The sequence below is a fragment of the Vombatus ursinus genome, unplaced genomic scaffold, assembly GCF_900497805.2.
Source record: "Vombatus ursinus unplaced genomic scaffold, bare-nosed wombat genome assembly UNPS02009975.1, whole genome shotgun sequence".
Classification (NCBI taxonomy): Eukaryota; Metazoa; Chordata; class Mammalia; order Diprotodontia; family Vombatidae; genus Vombatus; species Vombatus ursinus.
Genome location: NW_020949753.1, coordinates 4,152,163 through 4,179,621, shown reverse-complemented (window position 1 = coordinate 4,179,621; position 27,459 = coordinate 4,152,163). Strand labels below are relative to the sequence as shown.

At 36.4% G+C, this 27,459-nt stretch overlaps 1 protein-coding gene across 4 annotated transcripts in view; it reads left to right on the top strand.

Annotated features, from left to right (window-relative positions):
• The window catches only part of HERC3 (HECT and RLD domain containing E3 ubiquitin protein ligase 3), a 107,834-nt gene that overhangs the window by 13,113 nt on the left and 67,262 nt on the right, over positions 1-27,459 (top strand). For all 4 annotated transcript variants that reach the window (XM_027853346.1, XM_027853347.1, XM_027853345.1 and 1 more), the window contains exons 3-8: positions 16,328-16,487; positions 18,296-18,372; positions 20,657-20,878; positions 21,024-21,115; positions 24,548-24,678; positions 25,371-25,531. In XM_027853346.1, the coding sequence (XP_027709147.1) occupies positions 16,328-16,487; positions 18,296-18,372; positions 20,657-20,878; positions 21,024-21,115; positions 24,548-24,678; positions 25,371-25,531 (843 nt within the window). The remainder of the gene's footprint in view (positions 1-16,327; positions 16,488-18,295; positions 18,373-20,656; positions 20,879-21,023; positions 21,116-24,547; positions 24,679-25,370; positions 25,532-27,459) is intronic.

Sequence of the window (27,459 nt, the reverse complement as noted above, 5' to 3'; positions counted from 1 at the left end):
GATGTTTATCAGAGAAATTTGCTTCAGTGTTTTTCCTCTTCCCAGTTCATGGTTTCTCTTCTAATTTTAATAGCAGTGCAGAACTTTTTCAATTTTATGGACTTAGAATTGTTCATTTAATCCTGTGTTCTTCTGCCTCGTGTGGTCATGAATTCTTCCCCACTCCAGTTGTAAAAGATATTTCTTCCCTTGTTCTTCCAATTTGTTTCTTTTTCTAAGTTATGGATCCACTTGGAGATTCTCTTAGTATATTGTGTGAGATATCAGTCTAAGCAATTTCTGCTTCTCAGTTTTTGTTGAACGATTAGTCCTTAACCCAATAGATGGGGGATCCTTGAGTTTATTGAACACTTGCTTGCTATGTGTGTTTGCTTCTCTGTTTTGTGTGCCCAGTGTCCTATTGATCAACTTTTCTACCCAGTAGTTTTGATGTTTACTGCTTTGTAGCATAGTGTGAAAACTAGTGCAGCTAATACTCCTTCCTTTCCATCTTTTTTCTTTATTTCCCTTGAGATTTTTTACCTTCTGCTACTCTAGATGGATTTTGTTACTGTTTTTTCTAATTCTATAAAGTAATCTTTTGGTAGTTTAAGTGATGTAGCATTGGATAAGTATATTAACCCATGTAGTATTATTATACTGGCACAGTCTAACCATTAAAATGAACATTACTTCAGTTATTTATGTCTGTCATTAATTTTATCAAAGAGTCTTTTATAATTTTATTGATATCATTCCTGAGCATCTTGGTAGGTACACTGCCACATATTTTATATATTCTGTAGTTATTTTGAATAGAATTTCTCTTTCTTTGTCTTTCTGATGCTTTTTGTTGGTAGCACACCCAAAATGTTTTTTAAATATATTGTTCCTTTGCTGAAGTTATTAATATTTTTATTTGACTCAGCTTTTCTAAGTAGATATATCATTAGCACAAAGCAGCAACTTTGTTTCCTTTTTTTGCCTATTTTATTTCTTATATGTCTTTTTTCTTCTTTTACTGCTGTATCTAGTGGTTCTAGCACCAAATGAAAGAATAGTAGTGATAATGAGCATTTCTTATTGGAGAAGGCTCTAGCATGTCTCTATTACATAAAATGTTGGCTCACCATAAATCCAGTACCTGACTGGGTCTCTGAAGGCAAGAAGGGACTCACTGGAATGTTAGGGGCTTGCCTCTCTAGGAACGTCAAATTGTTTTCCTTTTCAGGAGAGTCCAAACTCTTAGAGCTAGAGGCTTGTGTGGTGCCTCATATGAAAGTGGAACCCATTAGAAAGGGGAATAGAATTGTATTAGTTTTGTAATGTGTGTTCTCTAGTACATTTGGAGTGGGGATCAATTTTGGAGTGGGGAGGTCCCAGCACATCTAGCAATGCAATGTAACAGAAAAATTACTGCAGGATTTAGAATCAAGGGACCTAGGGGCAGCTAGGTGGTGCCATAGTGGATAGAGTGCTAGCCCTGGAGTCAGGAGGACCTGAGTTCAAATTTGGCCTCAGACACTTACTTAGCTGTGTGACCCTGGGCAAGCCATTTAACCCTGTTTGCCTCAGTTTCCTCATCTGTCAAATGAGCTGGAGAAGGAAATGGCAAACCACCCCAGTACTCCCGTGATTGACTTGCAAAAAAGAAAAAAGAAAGAAGAAAAAAAGAAGAAAAAAGAATCAAGAGACCAGGTTTAAATTCCAGTTTCAACATTTCATTTCCTCTTTCGGCTTTAGTTTCCTCATCTATAAAATGATGGTGTTGGCTAAATGATTTTTAAAGTTACTTTCAGCTTTAAATCTTTTGGACTATAAACTGCAGTGATAGGAATGGATTGTGGGGAACTAAGACGTTAAAAGAAATCAGTTTTCTTTCTTATTTTATCCCTTGTCTATCGTTTCCTTAATTCAAAAAAGGAACTGGCTTAATAGCATACAACACTTCTTACTTAAATCAAGAAATCAAGGACCATGTATGTTTCTCCCTAACTAGCATGCTTAATGCTTTCTTCTTTCATCATCACCATATTTTGTATGTCAGATGTGCTATTTCTGTACTTATTATGTAGAACTCTAGGTCATTTTGATCTTTCTTGGTGTGCTTTTTAGTTTTACATTTACGAATTAAATGTGGAATTCATTTTTTGAAAATGGTTTGATCTATCTGGAGATCATTTGAGGTATTTTTTCCAGACATTCTACAGGGAAAGAAGAACAAGTGAGTGCCCTGTAATTTATCAGAACCCTGCTTCATGGTTCAGCTACATAGGGGTTTGCCTAGTTTTGTTTTATGCAAGTTGTAACTCTTTTTTCAACATTTAATTTTTTTTATTTTTTCCAATTACATGTAAAGATAGTTTTCAGCATTCAATTTTGTGAGATTTTGAATTACAAATTTTTCTCCCTCCCTCCTTTCACTCCCTCCTCCCCAAGACAGCAAACAATCTGATATAGGTTACACATGTACAATCATATGAAACATATTTCCACATTAGTCATGTTGTGAAAGAAAAATCAGAACAGAAGGGAAAAACCATGAGAAATAAAAAACAAAAAAAGTGAAAATAGTATGCTTCAATCTGCATTCAGACTCCATAGTTCTTTCTCTGGATGTAGATAACATTTTCCATCTTGAATCTTTTGGAATCGTCTTAGATCATTGTATTGCTGAGGAGAGCTAAGTCTATCATAGTTGATCATTGCACAGTGTTGCTGTTAATGTGTACAATATTCTCCTAGTTCTGCTCACTTCACTCAGCATCAGTTCATGTAAATCTTTCCAGGTTTCTCTGAAATCTGCTGGCTCATCATTTCTTATAGAACAATAATATTCTATTACATTCATATTCCACAAGTAAGTTGCACTCTTGAAAATGGATATTGGAAGTACATGCTGGTCCTAGAATACATCTGTGAGAGTCAGCATCCAGCTTACAGTAATCAGTACCCTATTTCTTATTATTTTGTAATTTTAACAATATAGATTTTATAATAATAGAAACTATGTGAATATAGCTATAGTTTGTAAATGACTGTAAGCTTCAAATTGAGAAAATTTAAGATATAAGACAAAAGTTAATTGAGGCAAAAGATCAAAGGATAGGACATTGTTGTCAAGGAAACACTATATCCTTTCTAGTTGAAGTTTATAAGAACCCAAAAACCATGGATGAAGTTAACTGTGTCTAGGCCACTGATAAATTACAAAAAGTGGAAACAGGGTCTCTGAGGATCTGTGTTCAAATACCAGTACTATCACTTATTGCTTGTGTGAATTTTGGCTAGTCACTTAATCTGTCTGGGGTAGTGAGGTGGCATGGGGGGATGGAGCATTGGGCTTGTAGTCGGAAAGTCAAGAAGATCCAAGTTCAAGTCTAGCCTCAGACACTTACTAGCAGTGTGACCCTGGGCAAGTCACTTAACCTCTGTGGGCCTCAAGCTTCATCACCTATAAAATGGGGATAATATTAGCACCTAACTCAGAATTGGTGTAAGGATCAAATGAGATAGTAATTGTAACATGCATAGCACAATGCCTGGTACAGAGTAGGCACTACGTAAATGCTGATTCTCCTTCCTCTTCCCTCCTTGGTTGCCTCATCTTTAAAACAAAGGGGTTGAACTAGATGATCTAAGGTCCCTTCCAGCTCTGTGTCTATGAGACAGTGAATCAAGACTATTTTTTCAACCTAGATGAAATATTTTAAAGTCATTCATCTCCCTCTGTCTCCACCAGCAAACTTTCATTGTTGGACAATTCTAATGGGAAAAAAAAAACAGTTCTGTTCATGTTAGTGGTTCCAGTTCAGACTTAATTAGACATTTACATTTTGTTTTTCTTATTTTGATATTCTTTTTACTAGAAAGCAGGAAGATAATACGGAGGACACTAATAGACTCTGCCATTTCTTTGTAATTTTAAGAAGCAACATGTAAAGAGCACTGGAGATCTGGGTACAAATCTGACTCTCCCTCTAACAGCTATGTAGTCTCAGCCATTACACTCAATCTGTCAAGGCCTCAGTTTCCTCACTTGTAAAAGGTACCTCTATCATCTCTAGATGTCTGTGAAATGTTCAATTCTCATTTGGCTTTATGGGTGCCAGTTATAACAACTCTTGTTTACCCTTTCTGGCAGAACTTGAGTTCTGAGCTGCAATGGGCTAAGCTGACCAGGTGTCTACACTGAGTTTAAAATTAATATGGTGAGCCCCCAGAAGGGGGGCCAAAAGGAGGGGCAAAGTGGCCCAGGATGGAAACAGAGCTGGTCAAAGTTCTCATGCTTATCAGTGTGACCAGGCCCTTGAATGGTCTCTATACTTCCATCCAGGACAATATAGAGAGATTCAGTCTTTTAAAAAACTACCTTAATTAAACTATTATACATTAACATGTAAAGGACGTGTGATTTCATTTGGTGTGAGAACTCCCACTCCAGATCTTGAACCATCGGTAACCTAGAGTTTTAGTAAGTTGCCTGAATTTCAGCTCACAAGAGTGAAGGGATTGGCCATCAGCCTCCAGATTGTACCAGAGAGGGGATTCATCCCACTTCTTCCTAATATCAAGCTCAGCATCCTACCCATTCACTCCTGCAAGTTTTAATAGCATATTTTAATTATTTTAAAAATATTCATTGAACTATGTCATCCTGCATATTTTACTATCTTTAATTCAAGAGCATAAAATCTTCTTTATCTCTTTACCTTGCATTCTCTCTGTCCCACCTACCCTTCCCTATACAGGTGTTTTTAATTTTCTGTTTGACTGAATTGAATATGTTTGGGTGGGGAGAATATTAGTTTTTAAAGTATAGATACTGTGTTCAGATTAGTGGATTGGCAAGAAAATGTTCAACTGTGGTGCACTGGGAATGGCCAGATTTGTGTTTCTAAGAATATGAGTTTTGTGTTCATGTATTATGTGGGAGTTGTTAATGATGTTTATATACATTCACTACAGTGGCTTATATTATATATCACAGTGCATTATGTTTACACACATTCTGTTCAAAGAAGGTACAAAAAAGCCATCCCATTGAAGGAGATTTTTTTCCATATGCTCATCAAAATTTAAAAATCAGTGACATAACTAAGTGGATTTCCAACTGTAAGGCAGAAGTTACAGTATCCCGTGGAGAATTTAAATTGTGGTATTTTGAAGGATTTAGAGCTGGAAGGGGTCTTAGAGATGATCTAGTCCAACCTCCTCATTTCACAGTTGAGGAAACTAAAGTCCAGAAAATGGAGTGACTTACCCAAGGATATGTATGCTAGCAAGTGGTAGAGCCTGGGACAACCCTGATCTTCTGATTGTAAATTCCGAGCTTTTCCCTCAGTGCCTTATTGTTTGACTCTTACTTACCCCTCAACTTTAGAATCATTGGCCTTTTCTCTCTTCATTTTCATGATTTCATCTGGTTTTATAATTGAGCAATCCTTTATATTAGTCTGCAAGCATGACTGGGCTGGGTAACCAGAATGCAGTCCTCATCCATTCCAAGGGATTGCCTGCCAGTGCCAATCCAGGTTTTCTATGCCTAGTGAAGTTGATCCCACTTTTTAATACTTTGAGCTTACAGAGTATAGCTATGCCTTAGGAATTTTTATTTGGCCAGATTAAATAAAGATTGCTTGTAAATTCTTTTTGCATTATCCACCTTCTCTGCCCCCAGTTCCAAGGTGTAGTTTACATACCAACTATTTTGTGAAGCTTTCCTCTGTCCCTCAGTCAGGAAATGGCCTTTTTTGTTTCAGAAGTCTCTTAATAGGTTGTTGTACCTCTAGTGGAATATTGTTTTGTAGTGATTCTTGGAATGCTTTTTCTCTTTTACATATATTTTTTCTCTCTCAATGTATATAAAATATATATTTGTATAAAAATATATTACATAGTTGAAATATATGTGAATATACACATAGGGCACTAATTCTAAATAAGTAGGAGTCAAGCAATGGAGTATTTCAAGGAAAAACACTGAATTTGGAGTTAGTAGATCAGGGTTGCAGTCCCTGCTCTTCCAATTACTAGCATGTATCATCTTGGTCATGTCATTATATTTGTGATCGTATTTATATTGTCACTAACCAGATTTCCAATAAGCACCTCAAACATAACATGTCTAAAATAGAACTCTTTATCTTCTGCCATAAATTAGCCCCTCCTTCAAACTTTCCTATTTCTGTTAAGGGTACCCCATCCTTCCTTACCTAGTTTCTCAACTTTTTAGTATCTTTAACTCTTAGAACTAAGTCTCCTGCTTTCCATATTCAGTAAGTTGCCATATCCTCTCTTATGCAGACTGTTGTAACAGCTTCCTAATTAAACTAATGATTTCTAGTCTTTCCACTTTCCATTCTCCACAACAGCTACCAAAATAATTTTCCTAAAGCATAACTGTGACCATATCACTTGAACACAAGAACCTTTTGGTGGCTCCCACTTGCTTTTAGGAAGCGTGTTTGGACCCTGGCCCACTTAAAGACTAGGTTTTGGAAAAAGTGACTAGTTTTACTGTAACAGATATCTAACTAAGAGCACCTTAAACTAGATGTATTTACTTTCCACTATACACTTTAATGGTGATTAAATACTTTAATGACGAATAAACATGTCTCCTCACTTTCAGTATCAAGTGACTTGCTAAGACATAAGCCTTAAAAGAAGCTGCTTTTAACATTGTTGAACATTTATTAAGTTGTTCCTTATGTTATTAGCATTTATTATGTTGTTCTTTGAGGTCAGGGATAGTTTTATAATGTTTGACATTTAAGCTGATACTTTATTTTTTTTTTAAGAGACCATGTTTTGTTGACCTCTGCATTCACCAGTGACTAGCACATAGCAATTACTCACATTTATACAGCACTTTCAGGTGCTGAACAAATACTTGGTGAACTGAATCAAATCGAACCTCTGACTTTCAACAGGCCCATCTCTTGTAAATTACCCATAAGGGAGAAAATAGAGACGTTGTTCTTAAAATGGCTAGGCAGCTAGAGGCAGAGTTACCATCAGAATTTCATTTCTGGTCCTCTGTAAGCTGACACTTTAGCTTTAATGTTTACAAAGCAGTGTACATACATTATCTCATTTCAACAACAAGGGTGTGAGAAAGGATCCCAGCTATTGGGGAACTCATTCTTTGACAAAAAACGCTGGGAAAACTGGAAAGTAGCCTGTCAGAAAGTAGACATAGGCCAGCATCTCACATCATATACCAAAATAAGCTCAAAATTGGTGCATAATTTAACATAAAGGATGACAGAAAAAAATTACTTGTTAGAGGTCTGGGTAGGGGAAGATTTCATGACCAAACAGGAAATAGAGAGAGATTCACAGGAGGTAAAAGGGATAATTTTGATTACATAAAATTAAACATTTTTGCAGAAACCAAACCATTGCAACCCAAATAGGAAGAAAAGCAAGAAATTGAGAATAAATGTCTACAGCAAGTTTCTTTGATAAACGTCTCCATTCTCAGATATATAGAGAACTGAGCTGAATTTATAAGAACTATTCCCCAATTAATAAATGTTTAAGAGATATGAACAGGCAGTTTTCAGAAGAAGAAATCAACGCTATTAATAGTTATATAAAAATGCTCTCAATCATTAATAATTAGAGAAATGCAAATTAAAATAATTCTGAAATATTCTAAAATAATTACACTCATCAGATTTGCTAAAATAACAGAAAAAGAAAATGACAAATCTTGGAGGAAATGTGGGAACATAGGTTCACACTAATGCACTGTTGGTGGAGCTATGAACTAGTCTAGCCATTCTAGAGAGCAATTTGGAGCTATGCCCAAAAAACTATAAAACTGTGCATACCCTTTGACTCATCAATATCACTATTAGGTCTATACCCCAAAGAGACCAAGGAAAAAGAAAAAGGATGTGTGTGTGTGTGTGTGTGCGTGTGTGTATGTATATATGTATATATATACATATACACATACATATATATACATACATATATATGTATACATATATATATAATATTTATAGCAGCTCTTTTTGTGGTAGCAAAAAATTAGAAACTGAGGAGATGCTCATCAGATGAAGAGTGGCTGAACAAGTTATATTATATGAATGTAATGGAATACTATTGTGCTGTAAGAAAATGATGGAAAAGCTGGGAAGACATATACAAACTGATGCAAAGTGAAGTGAGCAGAAGCAAGAGAGCAATTTATACAGTAACAGCAATTTTGAAGATAATCAACTGTGAAAGACTTAACTATTCTGATCAATATAGTGAACCACTACAATTCCAAAGAACTCATGATGAAAAAATGCTGGACCCAGAGTACAGATAAAAGTATATTTTTTTCTCTTTCATTCCTTTTCTTTTCTTTCTTTTTTTTTAATATGGCTAATGTGGAATTATTTTTATATGACTTCATATGTATAATGGCCATTGTATTTCTTGCTTTCTCAATGGGTGGGAAAGGGAATCGAGGGAGAGAATTTTGAAACTGAAAATAAAATAAATTGAATTAAAAACCCCAATACACCAAGGTAGGTCTACAGTAATTATTATCCTAGAGATTGAAATACTTTCCTATGGTCATAGAGCTAGTAGGCATGGAGTGGAGTTTCAAAGCAAGGTCACTGCTGATGTCCAGGTCCGGTATTCTTTCTACTGTATCATATTGTTTGTGTATATTCTCCCAGACTAAATACAATAGTAGTACATAGTACTACTAGTAGATGCACACAGTAGATACTTAATAAATGTTGTTGAAATGAATGAATATGTGTTAAACACTTATAAGCTCCTCTGTTTATAGGGTTTTATAATTCTGGATCCAGATAATAGATCAAGGTGAGCCTAGTATTGGTGCTGATTTATTGAGATTCTAAGGAGAAATTTGAAAAGTTGCTCTTTCTCCTACCCTGGTGTGACTACTTAGCTCATATACTTTTCTCCCCCTCCCTCTTCCTTTTTTTTCATCTCCCTCTCCCTCTTCTCCTTCCTTTTTGCCTCCGTGTCTCCCCATTTCTTCCCTTTCTCCCATCCCTTCCCTTTCTCTCCCTCTTTCCTTTCTGGAGTCTCTTGGTTCCTTGGCCAGTTTTTTCACAAAGCATCATGGTGTTGCGGATAAAGCTTTAGGCTTGAAAGTAGGAGACATGGGTTTGAATCTTACCTCAAACTTACTAGCTATATGGCCAAACGAGTCATTTAACCCGACAAAACTTCAATATTTTTGTCTGTGAAATAATGATGTTAATATTTGCACTATCTACCTCATGTAGTTTTTATGAGGAAAGTATAATGTGCTATGTAAATGAAGTTGTTTTTATTTTCCCACCAGCACGCCATGACTCAAATTTAATTTATCCAAAAATCTATTCATTTGTGTGTTGTCTTTTCTGTAAGATTTATGTAACTCTGAGAGAGGAACATTAGTGTTCTATAATTGTGTTGCTATCTATGTCTTTTTGCAGCTCAGCATTTCTTTGATGAATTTATATCATGCATGTTTATGATTTTATGAATTTTTCATGTATATTTAATAATGACATTCTTTAAACACAATGCAAATTACCTGTTTATCCTGCAAATTTTTATTATTTTTCTTGTCTGTCATGATCGCAACTCTTGCTTTTTTGGAGCTCCTGACGCATAGTAAGGGAGAGAGATGTAGGGGGCAGGAAGGAAAAAGAGACAGACAGACAGACTGACACATAGGCCCTTAATAAATGCTTGTTGATTTTGTTACTATTTCCCTTGTAAATATTCAGCTTTTATTATTCCAGAAGGATTTTGATCTTTCCCTAGCTCTTTAAGGTAATCTTTTGGTAGTTTGATTGGTGTGGCAGGGTGTAAGAATATTAATTTAAGTAATTTCATTATACTGGTATGGTTTTGTAATTATATTTATAGTTCCTGCATGTGACTTGGTAGCTCGATTGCCAAATATTCTATATACTTTGTAGTTATTTTGAATGAAATTTCTCTATTACTATTGGGGTCTGAGGGTAACATGAAGAAAGGCTGATGATTTGTGTACCTTGATTTCATATTCTGTTCCTTAAATTATTGTTTCTTTTAGTTTTTAAGAGGATATTCTAGGGTTCTCTAAGTATATTATCCCACTATCTGCAAAAAGTGATAATTTTGTTTCCTCTTTGCCTATATTTATTTTCTCAAATTCTTTTTCTTGTGTTACTGCTATGGGTAACATTTCTAGAATCATACCAAAGAATAGTGGGATAATGGATACCCTTGCTTTACTTCAAACTTTATTGTAAAGCATTTCTCTATTATATACAATTCAGACTCTTGGTTTTAGATGTGTACAATTTAGCATGTTTATTTTGTTTCATAATGTTATTAACAGAAATGAGTATTGTATTTTATCAAAAGTTGTTTTGCCATTAATAATCTCTGATGTTTCATAATAATGAACCTAATCTGTATTCTTGGCACAAAACCACCTTGGTCATAGCATAAAATATTTTGCTATGTTGCTGTAGACTCTTAGTTGTTGTTTTATTTAAAGTTTTTTGTTTTGATATCCATTATGTATATTGACCTAAGGCTGTCTCTGTTTAATCTCTTCCTCATTTAGGTATCAACATCATATTTGTATTATAGAAAATTTGGAAGGATCCTCTCTTTTCCTAATTTTTTTGGAAAGTTTAATATTAGAATTGATTGATCTTTTAATGTGTGATAGAATTCATTTGCAAAAAGGCATCTTTTCTTTGGAAATTCATTTATGGATTTTTCAATTTCTTTGTCTATATCAGGTTTTACAAATTTTTTATTTCTTGTTCAGTTAATGTGGGTGTTTTCTACTTCATAAATTTTCATCCATTTATGTTGTGAGTTTTCTTAGCATATAATTGGACAAAATAATTTTAAATAATTTCCTTGATTTTGGCTTCATTTGTAATAAATTTTCCTTTTTTATATTTAATCTTGGCAGTTTTGTTTTACTTTCTCCTTTTTAAAATGAGACTATGATCTACATTGCAAATGTAAATTTAAGTCCCCCCCCCCCAAATCTCTGGTCTTATTTAGAATTCTGTAGTTTTTTGCTTTCAATTTTATTCATCTCTTCTTGATTTTTCAGAATTTCTGTATTGATGTTTAGATTTTTTTAATTGTTGTTTTGGTACATTGCTTTTCTGGTATTTTTTTTTAAAGTTGCATGCCCAATTCAATAATTTGTTTTCCATCTTTTGTTGATGAAAGTATTAGTAATATACATTTACCTCAAACACAACTTTTGCTTCATCCCAAACATTTTGTTAGGTTGTTTCATTGTTGTCATTTTCTTTGATGAAATTATCTATTGTTCCTGTGACTTTTTTGTTGACCTACCAATTCTCAGACATCAACTTATTTAGTCTACAATTAACTATTACTCCTTGTTTGAAATGCCATTTATTGAATATAATTTATATTATGCTGTAGTCAATAAAGGATATGTTTATTTTTTTTGTTTTCTGAATATTTTTTGAGGTTTTTTAATGCCTCAGTGAATTTTTGTAAGGTTGGCATGCAGGTGCTATGCACAGATAAGAATATTTGTACTCCTTTTTTTCTCATTCACTAACGATCATTCTAAGTTTTTGAAAATTGTATTCAGATATTTAACTTTTTCTTATTTATCATTTTGTCAGATTTGTGTAGGTCTGAAAGTGGTACATTGAGGTCAACAACTATTATAAATTTACTGTCAATTTCTCCTGGCAAATTGATTAGATATTACTTTTCCTCTCAATCTCTTCTTAACTCTTTATACTTGGCTTTTGACTTCATCAGTCCACCGAAACGGTTTTTGTTTTGTTATTTATTATTAATTCATTATTGAAAATCTCTTAATTGCTATATCTAATAGTATATTTTCAATCCTCATCCTTCTTGACCTATCTGAAGCCTTTGACACTATTGATCACCCTCTTTTCCTTGATATTCTCTTCTCTCTAGGTTTTTGCGACACCACTCTATCCTGGTTCTCCTCCTACCTATCTGACCACTTCTTCTCAGTCCCCTTTGTTGTATTTTCATTCAGGTTAGCCATGGTTGTCCTATAGAGTTCTGTCCTGGCCCCTTATCTATCTTTACACTACTTCACTTGGAGATTTCATCAGCTCTCTTGGATTTAATTACCACCTCTGTGCTGCTGATAATCACTTCTCCCTGTCCTGTTTCACCTCTCTGCTGAAGTTCAGTCTTGCCTCCATCTGCCTTTCAGACATCTTTAACTGGGTGTCCAGTAGATAGCTTAAACTCAGTGTGTCCACATTATCTTTCCCCTCAAAGTCTCCCCACTTCTCTTGGGAGTACTACTGTCCTCTCTGTCACTCAAAGTCACAACTTACGTGCTATCCTTAATTCCTCACTCTTTCTCACTTGTATCTAATCATGTTAAGTCTAGTCATTTTCAACTTAACATCCATCATAAATGCCCCTTCTTTCCTCTGACCGCAATGGTGCAGAACCTTATGACTTCACGCCTAGACTTTTTCAACAACTTACTGGTTGGTCTCTGCCTCAAACCTCTCCCTTTTCCAATATATTCCCCCCTTAACTGCCAAATTGATATTTCTAAAGCTCGTTCTAACCATACCACACTCCTGCCCTCATTCAGTAAAACTTTTACTTCCAAATCAAATATAAAATTCTCTGTTTGGCTTTTAAAGTCCTTTACAACCTGATCTCTTCTTACATTTCTAGTCTTTTTAAACCTTGTACCTTTCCTCACATATTTTGGATTGAGTGACACTGGCCTCCTTGCTATTCCTTGTGTACAACACTACTGATCACCTAACTCTCTAAATTTTCCACTGGCTGTCTCCTATGCCTGGAACAGTTTCTTACATCATCTCCATCTCCTGGCTTCCCTGGCTTACTTCAAGTCTCAGCTAAAGTCCCATGTTATTTAAGAAGTCTTTCCTGATCTTCCTTAGTCTTTGTGCCTTCCTTATGATACTACCCCCAATTTATCCTGAATATATCTTGTTTGCATATTGTTTCCCCCATATGACTGTGAGCTCCCTGAGAGCAGTGAATGCATTTGTCATTCTGTGTATCTCCAATTTTTGTTTTTGTTTTGTCTGAGGTAATAGTTGCTACTTCTGCTTCCAACCTCTAAAGTTTGGCTGAAGCATGTTAGATTTTGTCACATCCTCTTATTTTGATTCTCTGTGAATTTTTATGTTTCAAGTGCATTTTTATAAGCAATTTATTGTTATAGTGTGCTTTCCAGTCCATTCTGCTCCCCTTTACCTTTTTATGGGTGAGTTCTTTCCATTCATGTTAATGGTCATGATTGTATATTGGGTATTTTCCATCCTATCCTCTTATTCTCATTCCTTCTCAGTTCCTGCATTGCAAAGAAGAAGAGAGTGGTAAAACGGAATGAATATGCTAAATACGTGTGATCCGTAAATAGAATATTCTCGTTCTTTTCATTGCCCCTCTTTTTTAATTCCTTGCCTAATTGCAGACCAAGAACATTATCCTTTTTCCTCTTTTCTTCTTTCTCCCTTCTTTCTTCCATTCATACTCCACCCTCTGAAGTTATAGTTAGTTTAGCTCATGACTAATCTCTCCCTAACTCTACTTTCCCTCTGAAATTCCCTATCTTTCTGCCCCTATTTCCTTGTTGAATTTAATGTATTCCTACACCAAGCTCTTTGTATTTATGTTTAACCTTTCTTCATCCATTTCAGATGAATCAAGTCTTGTGACACTCATTTCTCCAAACCTTTTCGTAGCTTTGTCTTTACACTCAGATTAGGTGAGAAAGTCTAATACCGCTTCCATAGTGTATTCCTCTTCCATTTTATTTCTTTTAACATTAACAGCCCATAAGAAGTCCAGTCTCTAGCCTTCTACCTTATTCATTTCCCTCCATGACCCTCAAAGGTGTTCTTAGGGGACACATTTCTTGTTTTCCTGTTAGAATGTAAATAGTTCCTCATAATCTTGTTGTTTCCATTAGAGAGTTCTACTTGGCTCTTGTTTTTTTCTTCAAGAATACTTGGAAGTGCTTTTTCAATAGAGGGCCATTTCCCCCCGTAGGGTTATGGTTTTTTTCTCTTTTGATAGGTTATTTTTTGTTTTAATATTTTGCCTTTTGGAATATTCTATTCTAACCTCTTCTATACAGCTGGGTGGTACAGTGGATGGAGTGCTAGGCCTGGGATCAGGAATACTCATCTTCTTGAATTCAAATCTGTCTTAGAAACTTACTAGCTTTGTGACTGGGTAAGTCACTTAACCCTGTTTGTCTCAGTTTTTTCTTCTGTAAAATGAGGTAGAGAAGGAAATGGCAAACCACTTTTCTTTGCCAAGAAAACCCCAAATGGGGTCACGAAGTCAGACATGACCGAAAACTACTGAACAGCAACAGAGAGCTCTTCTACTTACTCTTTTTTGAGGTTGTTACCAAATCTTGCATGATCTTGAGAGTGGTTCCTTGGTACTTGAACTTCTGGTAGGGCTGGGATTTCCTGCCACTGCTTCCTTAATGTACTGAGTACTGTATTCTTCAAAGCCTTCAGGGTCAGCTCAGCCAAGGTAGTTGCTGACTCTTCAAGTAGCTTTATTGATGCTCCCTAGGTCTGAGTTTTCAACAGCTGCAGAAAGCAAGTGTTTCTAGATCAGCCTTGATCTGAGCTGGAGCCCTGTAGATACAACTGCAAACCATTGGTTTTTCTGACTTGGTCCATATACTTGGAGGCTTCTACTTCAGGCCCTTACTTTTCCAATTGGACCCCTTCCCTGGTCCATGAGGTTCATAACTGCAGACTCAAATTTCCCCGTCTTGGTCTCTGACCTACCTGTAAGTAGGTTTCTGTTTGTTGCATTTTGGGGGCCGCTTTTTCTGGCTGGACTCCTTCCTGAATGTCCACAGGTTCTGGCTGCTGCTTGTGCAGATATGACCTGGACAGATAGACTTTTTGCCTTCTTTTCCATTTGGATTTCTTTATCATTTCTCCATCCAGGGCATTTTTTTCATTCTTGCTGGAATAGTTGTATGTGAGCTCAGCTGTTACTCTGCTGCTTACTGTGCTGTTTTGAGTCTGATTTCCTTAACCAAGGAGATACATACTTACTGTCTCTTGTTTGGAGTTCATCATCACTGGCCTGGACAGAGGCCTGTCACTTTACTCCTTTAATCCTCAGTTTCCTCATCTGTAAAATGGGAACAATAATATTTGTATTACCTACCTCATGGGTCTATTGTGAGATTTTGTAAACTTTTAAGTTCCATATAAATGGCAACTAGATATAAGGCAGCTAGATGGCATGGTGGATAGAGAGCTGGACCTCTAGCTAGGAAGACCTGAGTTCTAATCCAGCATCAGACACTTACTAGCTGTGAGACCCTGGGAAGTCACTTGACCTCTGTTTGCCTTAGTTTCTTCATCTGTCAAATGAGCTGTAAAAAGAAATGGCAAATCACTGTAGTATCTCTTCCAAGAAAACCCCAAATGGGGTCACAAAGACTTGGACACAACTGAAGCAACTGAACAACAACATAAATGATATAATTATTATTACTGCCTATGCATTCATCTATATGTCCTATTCATCTGTATGTCCCCTCTACCAATGCTGGTCTGCAATTCTGCCAACTCTTCTGCAATTTACAGTCTTAGAGAGTCGCCTGTAGTACTGGGAGTTTATATGACTTACCCAGGGTCACCTAGAGGCAGGGTTTGAACTCAGGCTATCCTGACCTTTACTATGCCATGTTGTCTTTTGTTGTTTTCTTTTTTTTTTTTAATCTGTAATCTAATTGGCTCTTTTTTAAAGCTATGGCTGTGATATCAATGGTTAATCTGTAATCTAATTAGGTCTTTTTAAAACTGTGCCTGTGATATCAATGATTAAGCGTCTATTATGTTCCAGGCATCATCTCTTTCAATTGCTGCTTTCTCCAGTCCCTATTGTTTAAGCCTCCATCAGGCTACTGAGATGAAATGAGATGAATGAGAATTGCTGATTCTCCAGGGCCTAATGGTTTTGATTGTTGGCACCTGCTTTTTCTGTAATTTTAATTCTATGTGGAGAGCAGTTTAGATAAATCATTTCAAGCACTTTGGCTGTTTTTATTGGATACGTTAAGGAAGAGGGAGGCCCTGCTTTTTTTTTTAATAGACAATGCTTTTAAATAATTGCAGGGTTTATTTTTATTTTTTTGGCAAACCATATTCCAGAAATTTTGGGGGCTAAATTTAAAGTTCTTGATATATAGCATAGTGGTAGTATTTTTTAAAAAAATAATATTGTCTGGGGAGATAATTATCATTTTAATGTCAGAAACATAAATTTTCCTTTTTATGTTTGTTTGATTTTTTTTTCTTAGAGCAAATTGGAGCTTTGGCAGATCAGCACATAGTCCATGTTGCCTGTGGCGAATCGCATAGCTTGGCCCTTAGTGACCGGGGACAGCTTTTTTCTTGGGGTGCAGGTAGTGATGGACAGCTTGGACATACAACTACTGAAGATTCTGTTGCAATACCCAGGTAAAGTTCTCCCCTAAAAGATTGTGGGTGTCCAGAAATGTTTTTAAATAGCCATACTGTTGCTAGGAAATTTTTAAAGTTTGTTTTCCATTACCTCTTTTGCTATGCTCAGATGACATCTTACTATGAAACATTCCAACAAACCAACCTTTCTTCCTTCCTATTTCCTCTTTTCCTCTTCCATCTCCTCTCTCTCTACTAGAAAAGTGAAAACACTTCTGTTGTTTCCATCTTCCACCTCCTCCCCCTGCCCCCAATGAAAGAGATTTTTTTTGAAGAGAGGGGAAGAAGAGAAGATCTCTTGATTCACCTAATTGAGGGCCTTGAGACCTATCCTTTTCTAAGCATGTAGTGCCTTATTTTTGATTTGTAAAAGATGTTAAATTAAATGAGGGTTTTATGTGTAGGGGAAGACATAAGAGATGACTTGAAAAAGATGAAACAGTTAAGAATGAGTGAATGCTAGAGAAAGGGGAAGTACTGTTTGCATTTTAAATTCAGTTTATAGAATTTTAGAAGGATTATTTTTAAACAATTTATTATAAAAGCATATAAAATTTTTTTTACGTGTAAAACTTCGGGGCAGCTAGGCGGCGCAGAGGGTAGAGCACCGGCTTTGGAGTCAGGAGAACCTGAATTCAAATCTGGCTTAGACCATAACACTCACTAGCTGTGTGACTCTGGGCAAGTCACTTAACCTCAACTGCCTGCAAACAAAACAAAACAAACAATCAAAAAAATAACCAACTTTAAGTTCCAGTTTTCAATGAGATCTGTTCTCTGAAAAGTTAGTAAGATGTGTCTAGTGATGATTTGAGTCACATTTATAATGTCACAATTAGAGAATTATCCCTAGATAAGGTCATTGGCTAATGGTAGCTTCAAAGGGCCTTTTTTTTCCTTTACCATTTATAGTTACCATTTCCCCTTACTATTTCTACTTTCAACTGCTCAAGTTGTGGCAAAGTTGGTAGGGATACATAAAGTGAGTAATGACTCTGAAAGACCTTTTACCCAGAACTGACACTCACAAGGAACCACTCATAATAGGGGTCAGGAGTAAAAACAATGATTTTTTTTAAAGTGAGAAAACAGGTTTTTGATATTTCTATGCAAATAGATCCTCCCCCCCAAAATCTGACACTCCGGATGTTTTTCTTCTGCCTAGGATCGGTATCCTTCCAAGTCTTGACTTTGTACCTAATGAAGGTACATAGTAAGCCACCAACTGTCTTCATTCTCACTGGTTTACACGTAATGAGGATGAACAATCCGTCCTTTTATGTTATACAGATTACAGATGTCATACTTTGATGTTATACAAATTTTAAGATAGATAACAAGTAGTATTTTTTAGGAAACCTAAGCCCCTATCTAGGCATATGACTAATGTCCTTTTTACCATTCCAGCTGTACATTTCATTTAGCTTATAGGATTGTGTGATATCTGTTATTTTTAAATTGTTTAGAGAATAAAACTTATCTCAGTAGTTCACTCTTTTGTCTCTAAGTTGCACATGATAAGTGAAATAATGGAATTGAGGTACAATGGATTTTAATTCAGAATCAGTAGATTCTTTCCCTGGAAAATAACAGCTTGATGAAAGAAACAGTACAGTTGCAACAAATTAGATTGCATAGGTTAAAAGAAAAAATGGTATATTTCAGTACCATATTTTATTTTTTAATTTTAAATTAAAAATTATGTTTTTACAGTGGTTTTATTTAGTTGGGATCCTGATATTAGGGCATATCTGATAATATTTTAATACAATTTTGTAAATGAAATCTATGTTTTTTGGTTCTAGGTTAATAAAGAAGCTGAACCAGCAGACAATACTGCAGGTTTCCTGTGGCAACTGGCACTGCATGGCCCTTGCTGCTGGTAGTGTAAAATTCAATGTATAGCAGTTTGATATTGTTTTTGGGTATTCTGTGTGTGTGTGTGTGTGTGTGAAAAGAATTTTAGCTCTCATTATCTGCTCCTTCCCCCCCGCAAAAAAAGAAAGTGACTGAGAACATGTCAATAACTATGACCTTTATGTCTATTTTCCCATATCAACAAAATTTGTTCTGAGGATTTATACACTTATCGAGGGCATCCTTGTTGAAGGGATGAGTGGAAAAAAGGCAAACGAAGCGATACCATACAACAGACATCTTTGCAATTATACAATTCATTAAGAGGTGCAAAAAAAGTTAACTTTTTAAATTGTGAATTTTTTTAAATTTATGGGATAAAACAAGCATTTCCATAACATAGTACAATAAAAAAAGATAATTGCAATCAAACTTTTAAAACAAGTTAACTTTTCAAAGAGCATTTGATTTGCACAAACAACCATTTGATTTGCAAAATACCAACTGAAAGATTCTTCTTCATTGAAGTGTCTGTCAGGCATATGTAAAAATTACTCAAGATTCCTTAAAAGATGTAACAACGGAGAAAACTTTGGCTGATTTTCAGATGATTGATGTTCAGCAATGTCAAAAACCAGGAGATATATGCTTACCAAAGGTGTTTGCCACTGTTGTGGCAAATTTCCCACATAGTTTAAATGAAAAAGGGTGAGGTCAAATAAATACTTATTTTCAGATGGCATTGTGCTTATTGATTGCATCCAGACTCAGAATATTGCAGAGCTTCCCAAATTAGATTTTGGTCGCAGTATTGGTGCTAGAAGAAAAAAAGGATTAAAAAAGTCTATCCAGACTATAATAGGCAGTTGGAAGGACAGTCTATAGAACTGATCTGTTAGCACATTAATCTTGTACAGATGTGAGCTTAAAAAATGGTCCCAAAAGTGAACAGGACCAGGAGATTTGGCTTATTGCCTTTGGTAAATCATGCAATCCTCTAATGACCAAAGTTTCTCTCAAGAACACAGAGGTCAAATTTCTAAAAAAAACAACATTATTCCGTCCCATCAACAATAAGGAATTGTTGAAAAAATGAAGAAGTGGCCATAGATTTAAAAGGATTAGTCATGGATGAAGAGTGAGGGGCATCTGATAGTCTACATTAACCATTGGTACTCCACAGTTTCAAGAGATCTAAGGGAATTTGCCCAATTTGTTGGACAAATTGATGGAATCACAGATCCATTCAATATTGAAGCATTGAATGTATTTGTGTGTTCCAGCTTATCTTAGTGGAGTCTTTGTGAGCATTTGCTGGGATCAGCCTGTCTTTTTGTGGGGCGTTTGGGAATTTCCTGATGTGCTGTTCAGTTAATCTACCAAGCCTTTCCTTGGTGGGTAAATTATAAAAGAATGTGCATTAGAAGTATGTTTAACATGTGTATCTTAAATTTACTTTAGCCAGGATTATGTTTTTTCAGTTTTATTTCAGTTATTACCACTCTTATCCTAGTTATTATACAATACCACGTAGACCAATAAATAAAACCCTGAAGTGGTTGCAATAAAGCCTATACTTACCACCTATTCTGCTAGAAATATCATGGGATGTTAGCAGTCTATACTGAGTTTACTAAATAGCATGTAAAAATAGCCTATATACCATGTGACTTTGTCTCTCCACAAGTTTTAATAGCCTGCGCATGGCAGTAAAACCTTCTTCACATCTGTCTTAATCACTCTTGGTCTTTACCAATTGTGATAGGAGCAATATTCTAACCCTTTCCCTTCCATTCTGTTAGGCTAGTTTTCCTTAAAAGGTATTGAGACCATCCTGGAAATTTGGTTGGCTCAGGAGAATAAAGGCTCAGGCTATTGACATTTTCTTCACCTGAGTACAAAATACCTACAGAGTCCAGGTGCTTTTCCTGATATTTGACTGGTAGATCATGAAAGTCAGCTCAGGCAAGGGATCTTCCCTCAGCTAAATCAACTTGAGGTGTCTTCAGTGCCTATCTCTTTGAATATACTTCTCCTATGGTTAGGTAAATCTTTTGTTAACTGTTGAATGACCTGCAAGTGTCTCATTTTGTTCTGGTACTGAAAATAAACTACTGGACTGAGTCAGGTCCAACCCAACAATGAAAATTTTATTCTCAAAATTTTTGTTCCTATGAAGTGTCTCCACTCTGTCCTCTGCTCTTTAGCTGGGGGAATAGAAGTAGGGGGGAGGGTTCCCACTTGGCTGTTCATCCAAATGGAATAAAAATTCTGCTGTGCTGATGCTAATTTGCACTTTCTTCTTTCAGATGGGCAGTTCTTCACATGGGGACAGAACCGCCATGGGCAGTTGGGCCTGGGGAAAGAATTCCCTTCCCAAGCTAGCCCCCAGAGAGTGAAATCCCTAGAGGGGATCCCTCTGGCTCAGGTTGCTGCAGGAGGGGCACACAGCTTTGCCTTGTCTCTCTCAGGAGCTGTTTTTGGGTGGGGAAGGAACAATGCTGGTCAACTGGGACTCAGTGATGAAACAGGTTTGAATACTCACCTTTCCTTTAAAAAAAATAGAAAAGTGCATTGCAAAAACCCAAATCATTTTATTGTGGTATAAAATGGGCTGGTTGTATTTGTTTTCAGAATTGAATGCTTATAGTTTTTATCTTTACATTCCTATTGTAGACCGACAATCTCCTTGTCATGTGAAACTCTTACGAACTCAAAAAGTTGTTTATATTAGTTGTGGAGAAGAACACACAGCAGTCCTCACTAAGGTAAAGAGGCCCTGAAATACTACGGGTGGTGCTTTTTCCAGAGACAAATTCGATGGTTTTAGTCTTCACATTCTTATTCTCTCTGCATAGAATTACATTTCCCCCCCAAAAGAAATACAAAGAGTGATTTTGTTTCTTATGGTGTTTTTCTTCTTTCCTCTCAGACCCTTGTAATCTCATAAATTCCTTGTGTAACACTAGAAATTCCAATTTAACATATACATTCAAATGTTTTCAAAAATATACCTCTTTTTCTGATTTTTATACAAATACAATGTTTTTATTTCAAAAAAATTAACAAAATTGTGATTATGGGAGCTAGCATGGAGGATGTTTAGACCAGGGGTGGGGAACCTGCAGCCTTGAGGCCATATGTGGCTCTCTGGGTCCTCAAGTGTGGCCCTTTGAATCAAGGTTTGTGAAGTTTGGATTCAGTCAAAGGGCTACACTTGAGGACCTAGAGAGCCACATATGGCCTCGAGGCTGCAGGTTCCCCCTCCACCCCTAGTTTAGATCATTATCTTCAGAGCCAAAAAGACCTGTGTTCAATTTCTGCCTGTAATAGATGTGTCCCTGGGCAAGTCACTTAACTTCCTGGAGCTCATAGCAGCTGTTTGAAACTATAAATGGCAGAGAAGGTGCTAATTTGCACTGGTACAGGGAGTTTCTTCACCAGGCATTCCCTAAATTAGGGAAATCACAGGTTATGAAAAAGTTATTTAAAAATCATTGCTGATTTTCTTGCTACTAAATGTAGTTTACTCTTGAGGAAAGGTGATAATTTATCTGCAAAGATTATGTGCATTTTACTATACATTGTTTATCTCTTAGACTGAGCTCCTTGAGAGCAGGAACTATTTTTGCCATTCTTCATATCCTCAGCATTATACACATAGTAGGCACTTAATAATACTTAGTAGCTGTTAAAATGGGCTTTCAGAACCTCTTCTCTTATAGTACAATTATAGCTATGGCCCATCCCACACAAGAAGTGTAAGCCTCTCTATTTGTGTGATATCTGACCTAAAATCCCTTTCTCTTTCTCTAAGCTGGTTCACTCACCCCAACCTGTTCTCACCCTGGCAGGTCAGGGCTTTTTTTTGCCAGAGTGGGGAGAGAGGTGTTGCTATGGCATCAACCACAAAGCTACAACTCATGTTTTCTCTAAGGATACTGGGAGGTACAGATAGGTGGAAGAGGGGAGAAGCAACCTTAGTGTGTATGGAGTGGGAGGCAGTACACTCATAGTACTCTCCCTGAAGCTTCTGAGCCCCAACTAGTGTATCTTCTATTTACACAATAGTTAGTAACTGTGACTGATTAACTTTTAAACATAGAACATTCACTAAATAATAATAATTACAAATAATAATTTACTAAATGACAATAATAAAAATAATAAATGAATAATAAATTACAGTTTATACTCACTAGAGGACAAAAGCAAGAATAATTATAACTTATACTTAGTAGAAGGCAAAAGCAGCAATAATCATAATGACTTTTTCTTAATAGAAGGCAAAAGCAAGAATAATGAAAAACATCACAGTCTACCGGTAAATCTGGGTCACACTCTCCTACCAATACACCCTGTGTTTGTAGAGGAAAATGGGTACACGTTTATGGAAACCTAGAAGGAGGCACACGAGTGGGCAAACCTATGTGTCTGTAACAGTAATCAGCTCTGGACTGTAAGCCTTGTTGTTTCTTAGTCCCTTTAGGAGGAATTTGTACCACATGAATGGCTAGCTCTCTTGATAGGAAAAGCTGTTCTTGAGCTAGTGAAGCAGTGACAAGCTCTTTTAGCTCATTGCCATTCTTAACAGCATCCTGAAAAAGTGTCATGCTAAACAACCACTTGAGCTTTTTCAGTGACAGGCAGTTCCTTTAAGCTGGAGAACTGCAAAGCTCCTCAGTTTGGCTGTCTGACCAGCGTAACCCCATCGAATATTGACCATCCAAGATTTTTTTCTTCAGTCACCTTTTCACAAAGCAAAGCCTCATTTCCAAAAAGGGCTCCTCACAGCAAAATAGATGCAAAGTCCATCTTTCACCCTCTATTTCTCTGTCTCAAACAGTTGAGGACAGTAGGGAGCAACCATTCCCCCTCCCCGCTTCAGGTTGTAGATGGGATTAGAAAGCAATAAGCTAGTCAGCTCTATGCCCATCATCAGGATTCAGTTCTCCTTCACTATGTGTAGCATTTAAAGAGCTTCCTTGGCTAACTTCTCAGCCTTTCTCTAGCCAATCAGCAAAACGGCTCCTCTCTCTCCATCAGGAGGTCATCAGTGAAGCAGTTGAAGAGAATAAGGACTTCTTAGTTTGAAGCACTTTTTCTCACTGCCTTTTCTGACTTCTGTTCAGGCTTCTTGTATCTGCTCTTGGGATTCAGCTTCTGCTTCTGTTTCTTCTGTCTGTCTCTTCCTGTGGCTTCTCTCTCCTTCTCTCTTTAGTCTCTAGTGCCTTCTCATAAACAGTGACCCATTCTTAGGGCAGCTAGGTGGCACAGTGGATAGAGCACTGGCCCTGAAGTCAGGAGGACCTGAGTTCAAATCTGGCCTCAGACCAAACACTTGACACTTACTAGCTGTGTGACTCTGGGCAAGTCACTCAACCCCAATTGCCTAAAACAAAGAGAAAAAAAAGAAAATGTACAAAAAAAAATAAAAAAGCAGTGACCCATTCTGACTTATGATGTGAAACTCAACAGTTTAACCTTTTTGTCAAGTGTAACCTTTGAATACTTACATCATCTTCCTATTATCTTCAGTACATATATATTTATATGTATATAATATTATAAATATCTTGATGGTAAATATATCATTTTATCTTCAGTAGATAGTTATATATGATATTATAAGTGCAAATTATATTACATAATCCTATTGTCTTCAGCACATATATATTTATATATAATATTATAAATATGTTAATTATAAATATATAATTATATTACATAACCTTCCCACTGTCTTCAATATATATTTATATATAATTTTATACATATATATTAATTATAAGTATATGATTATATTATATAATCTCCCCCCATCTTCAATATATATTTATATGTAATATTATAAGTATGTATTAATTATAAATATATAATTATATTATATAAATTTCCTAGTGTCTTTAATTTATTTATACACACATGTTTGATATAGATGTGATATATAGTTAATATATAATTTGTTTAGTGATATTTAATTTTTTAGTGATAATGTTTAAAACACTAAAAATAGTCACATGCAAATGAGCTAATGGACCATAGTGCTCTGGGTTATTCTGGGTAAAATTCAAATGGGGATAGAATTTCTACCTAGGCTGTTCTTTTGTGAGTGCTGAGTGCAGCAAAATGTTGGAGAAGAGACTATTCAAATTGAGAAGTACATTTGTGTGAAATAGTGTGATGTTTGTTTCTGTTAGAGTGGAGGAGTGTTCACTTTTGGCGCTGGTTCCTTTGGACAGCTTGGACATGACTCTATGAATGATGAGGTTAATCCAAGAAGGGTTCTAGAGTTAATGGGCAGTGAAGTAACTCAGATTGCTTGTGGCAGGTGAGTGATTGCATGGGTTTTTTATTTTTATTTTTTTAAAACAACATTAGAAGAGTATCTTGTCTTAGTACCAATAAGGAGAGAGAGATTATCCATAAGCCAAGTTGTTAACTATATTGTTATTATTGAAGTATTAATTATGTAGGGCATTAGGACCAATTTAGGACCAGGTTTTTCACGTGAGGGTAGGCTTGTCAAAAATATAGCAGGTAGCGATTTGGGCAGGCAGAGAATCCCATGAAGATGCTGTTAATAGATGTTAATAGAAGGCAAAAGCAAGAATAATGAAAAACATCACAGTCTACCAGTAAATCTGGGTCACACTCTCCTACCAATACACACTGTGTTTGTAGAGGAAAATGGGTACACGTTTATGGAAACCTAGAAGGAGGCACATGAGTGGGCAAACCTATGTGCCTCTAACAATGAACAGCTCTAGACTGTAAGCCTTGTTGTTTCTTAGTCCCTTTAGGAGGAAATACAAACTTTACTTGGAAATTCTGCCTGGGATTGAGTTTGCCACCTGTTTTCCTTTCCATGCTCTTACCTTTTTCTTCCAACCCAGTGTTAAAAGGCGAGGCAGCTGCAGAATATTAAGCAGAAATTGCGTGCTGATATATTTTTGTACATTATGAGTATTGCTATGCATGCTCAAGTTAACTTTAAGAGATGCTTTCTTTTTTTCCTCCTAGACAGCACACTCTAGCCTTTGTGCCTTCCTCGGGGCTCATCTATGCATTTGGCTGTGGAGCAAGAGGCCAGTTAGGAACTGGACATACATGTAATGTTAAATGCCCATCTCCTGTAAAGGGTCATTGGGCTGCTCACAATGGCCAACTTTCATCTAGAGCTGGTAAGTGTTTCTGTTGAAATTAAATAATTTTAAAAGATATGAAATTAATTTTATACCCGCATGTTGTTTACCTTGAGAGCTTCTGAAAGAAAAAAATTTATGATAGAACTCTATGTGTGTTCTGGCATATGTAAACTTTTTTTATGTAAATTATACATTTATAATAAATATTTATCGAGTATTTATTATGCAAGTATTGTGCTTGACATTGTGAAGAATACAAGAAAATGTGAAATACAGTCCTGCCTGTCAAATTTTGACTGAATTCAGCAAACATTAATTGCCCACTATTTTCAAGACAGGAGGCACCTAGGTGGCTCAGTGGATAGAAAACCTGAATTCAGATGTAGCCTCAGACATTTATTAGCTGTGTGACCCTGGGCAAGTCACTTAACCTCCGTTTGCCTTAATCCACTGGAGAAGGAAATGGCAAACCACTCTAATATCTTTGCCAAGAAAAGCCATGGTCAGTATGATCGATGGGGTCATGGAGAGCTGCACACAGCTAAACAATTAAACAACAATCATGTTCAAGAAAATACTGTACTAGTTATTGGGGATACAAAAATGAAAAATAGTGCAGTCCTTAACTTCATGGGGTTTATTTCCTATAGGAAAAGAGTGACATGTACATAAATAATGAAAGACTGGATGGTGTAAGGGTGAAGGAACTGGATTTGCATCAGAGGATCAGGGCTTAAGTCTTTTCTCTGTCACTTACTATCTGTGTAACTTTTGGCAAATCTTTTCATCTCTCTCGGCCTTAGTTTCTTAATCTATAAAATGAAATGGTTGAAGTAGATGACCCCTGAGGTCGCTCCCCATTTTAGATCTTGGATCCTATGATAAGTACAATGCAACTTAGAATGTCATTGGGAAAGAGCGGAAATTCACACAAAATGCCTTAAGGGAGTTTTGAGGAGGTAAAGAGAACTTTCAGCTGTAAGGATCAGGAACTAACCTTCATGACCTGAGCCTTGAAGGAAGAGTTTTGCCAGGCAGAGATAAGCAAAGATTGAATTCAAGAGCTGGGGACAGCCTGTGTGAGTCCCTGGAGGCAGAAGGTGCCATATTGAATTTGAGAAGAAGTAGTTATTTAGTTTGGTTAGAACATAAAGTATATGAAGAGGAATCATATGAAATTGGGCCAGATTTTAGAGGGCTTCAGTGCCCAGCCTCTGTGCAGCTGTGTGGACAGATTGAAGAGGAAGGGGACCAGTCAGGAAGCCGTTGTAGTAGTGCATGTGAGAAATGAAAAAATAGAGTGGTGGTGGTGTGGGTGAAGAGAAGGGGATGGATCCTGTGCAGGCAGTGTCAAAGGCCTGCAGAAAGGTCAGAGAGAATCAAAACAGAGAAAAGGTCATCAAAGAGTTTAGCTTAACATCTAATTTTCTCTTTGGTAACTTTTGTTTTTATTTTGCTTTGATTTAAAAACATAATGTGATCATAACCTACATAATGGATGGACATACTTTTGAGCCTATCCGTTAGTATGTACATCTGGTACAGTTGGCAGAAATGGGCAGTGAGTTGGGCTCACAACTGAGAAGGGAGAGGAGAACCAGCTAGACTGCCGTCATAATGCTGCAAAGCTTCTTCCAGAAACAAAAGACCCATCTTTCTACTACCAATATCCTACTGGTGTTGTATGACCATGAGACATGGAACACATCAGCCTCTAAATAATTATAAATGAATTTCACATGAAGGTCAGTGGTTCACGGCAGTGAGTGTCAGTAGGCTGTGACATATAAGCAAAGAGGAAATTGAAAGAATGGGAGTAAAGATGTCATCAGGGAAAATATATGGTAGGAAGATGGGCTGGTCATGTGTCATGAATGAAGGATGATATTTGGACAGCCTCTGTCAGTGTCTGGAAAAAGCAAGGAAGGGCTCCAGTGTGTTTAGTCGAACCCTTGTGGTAAATT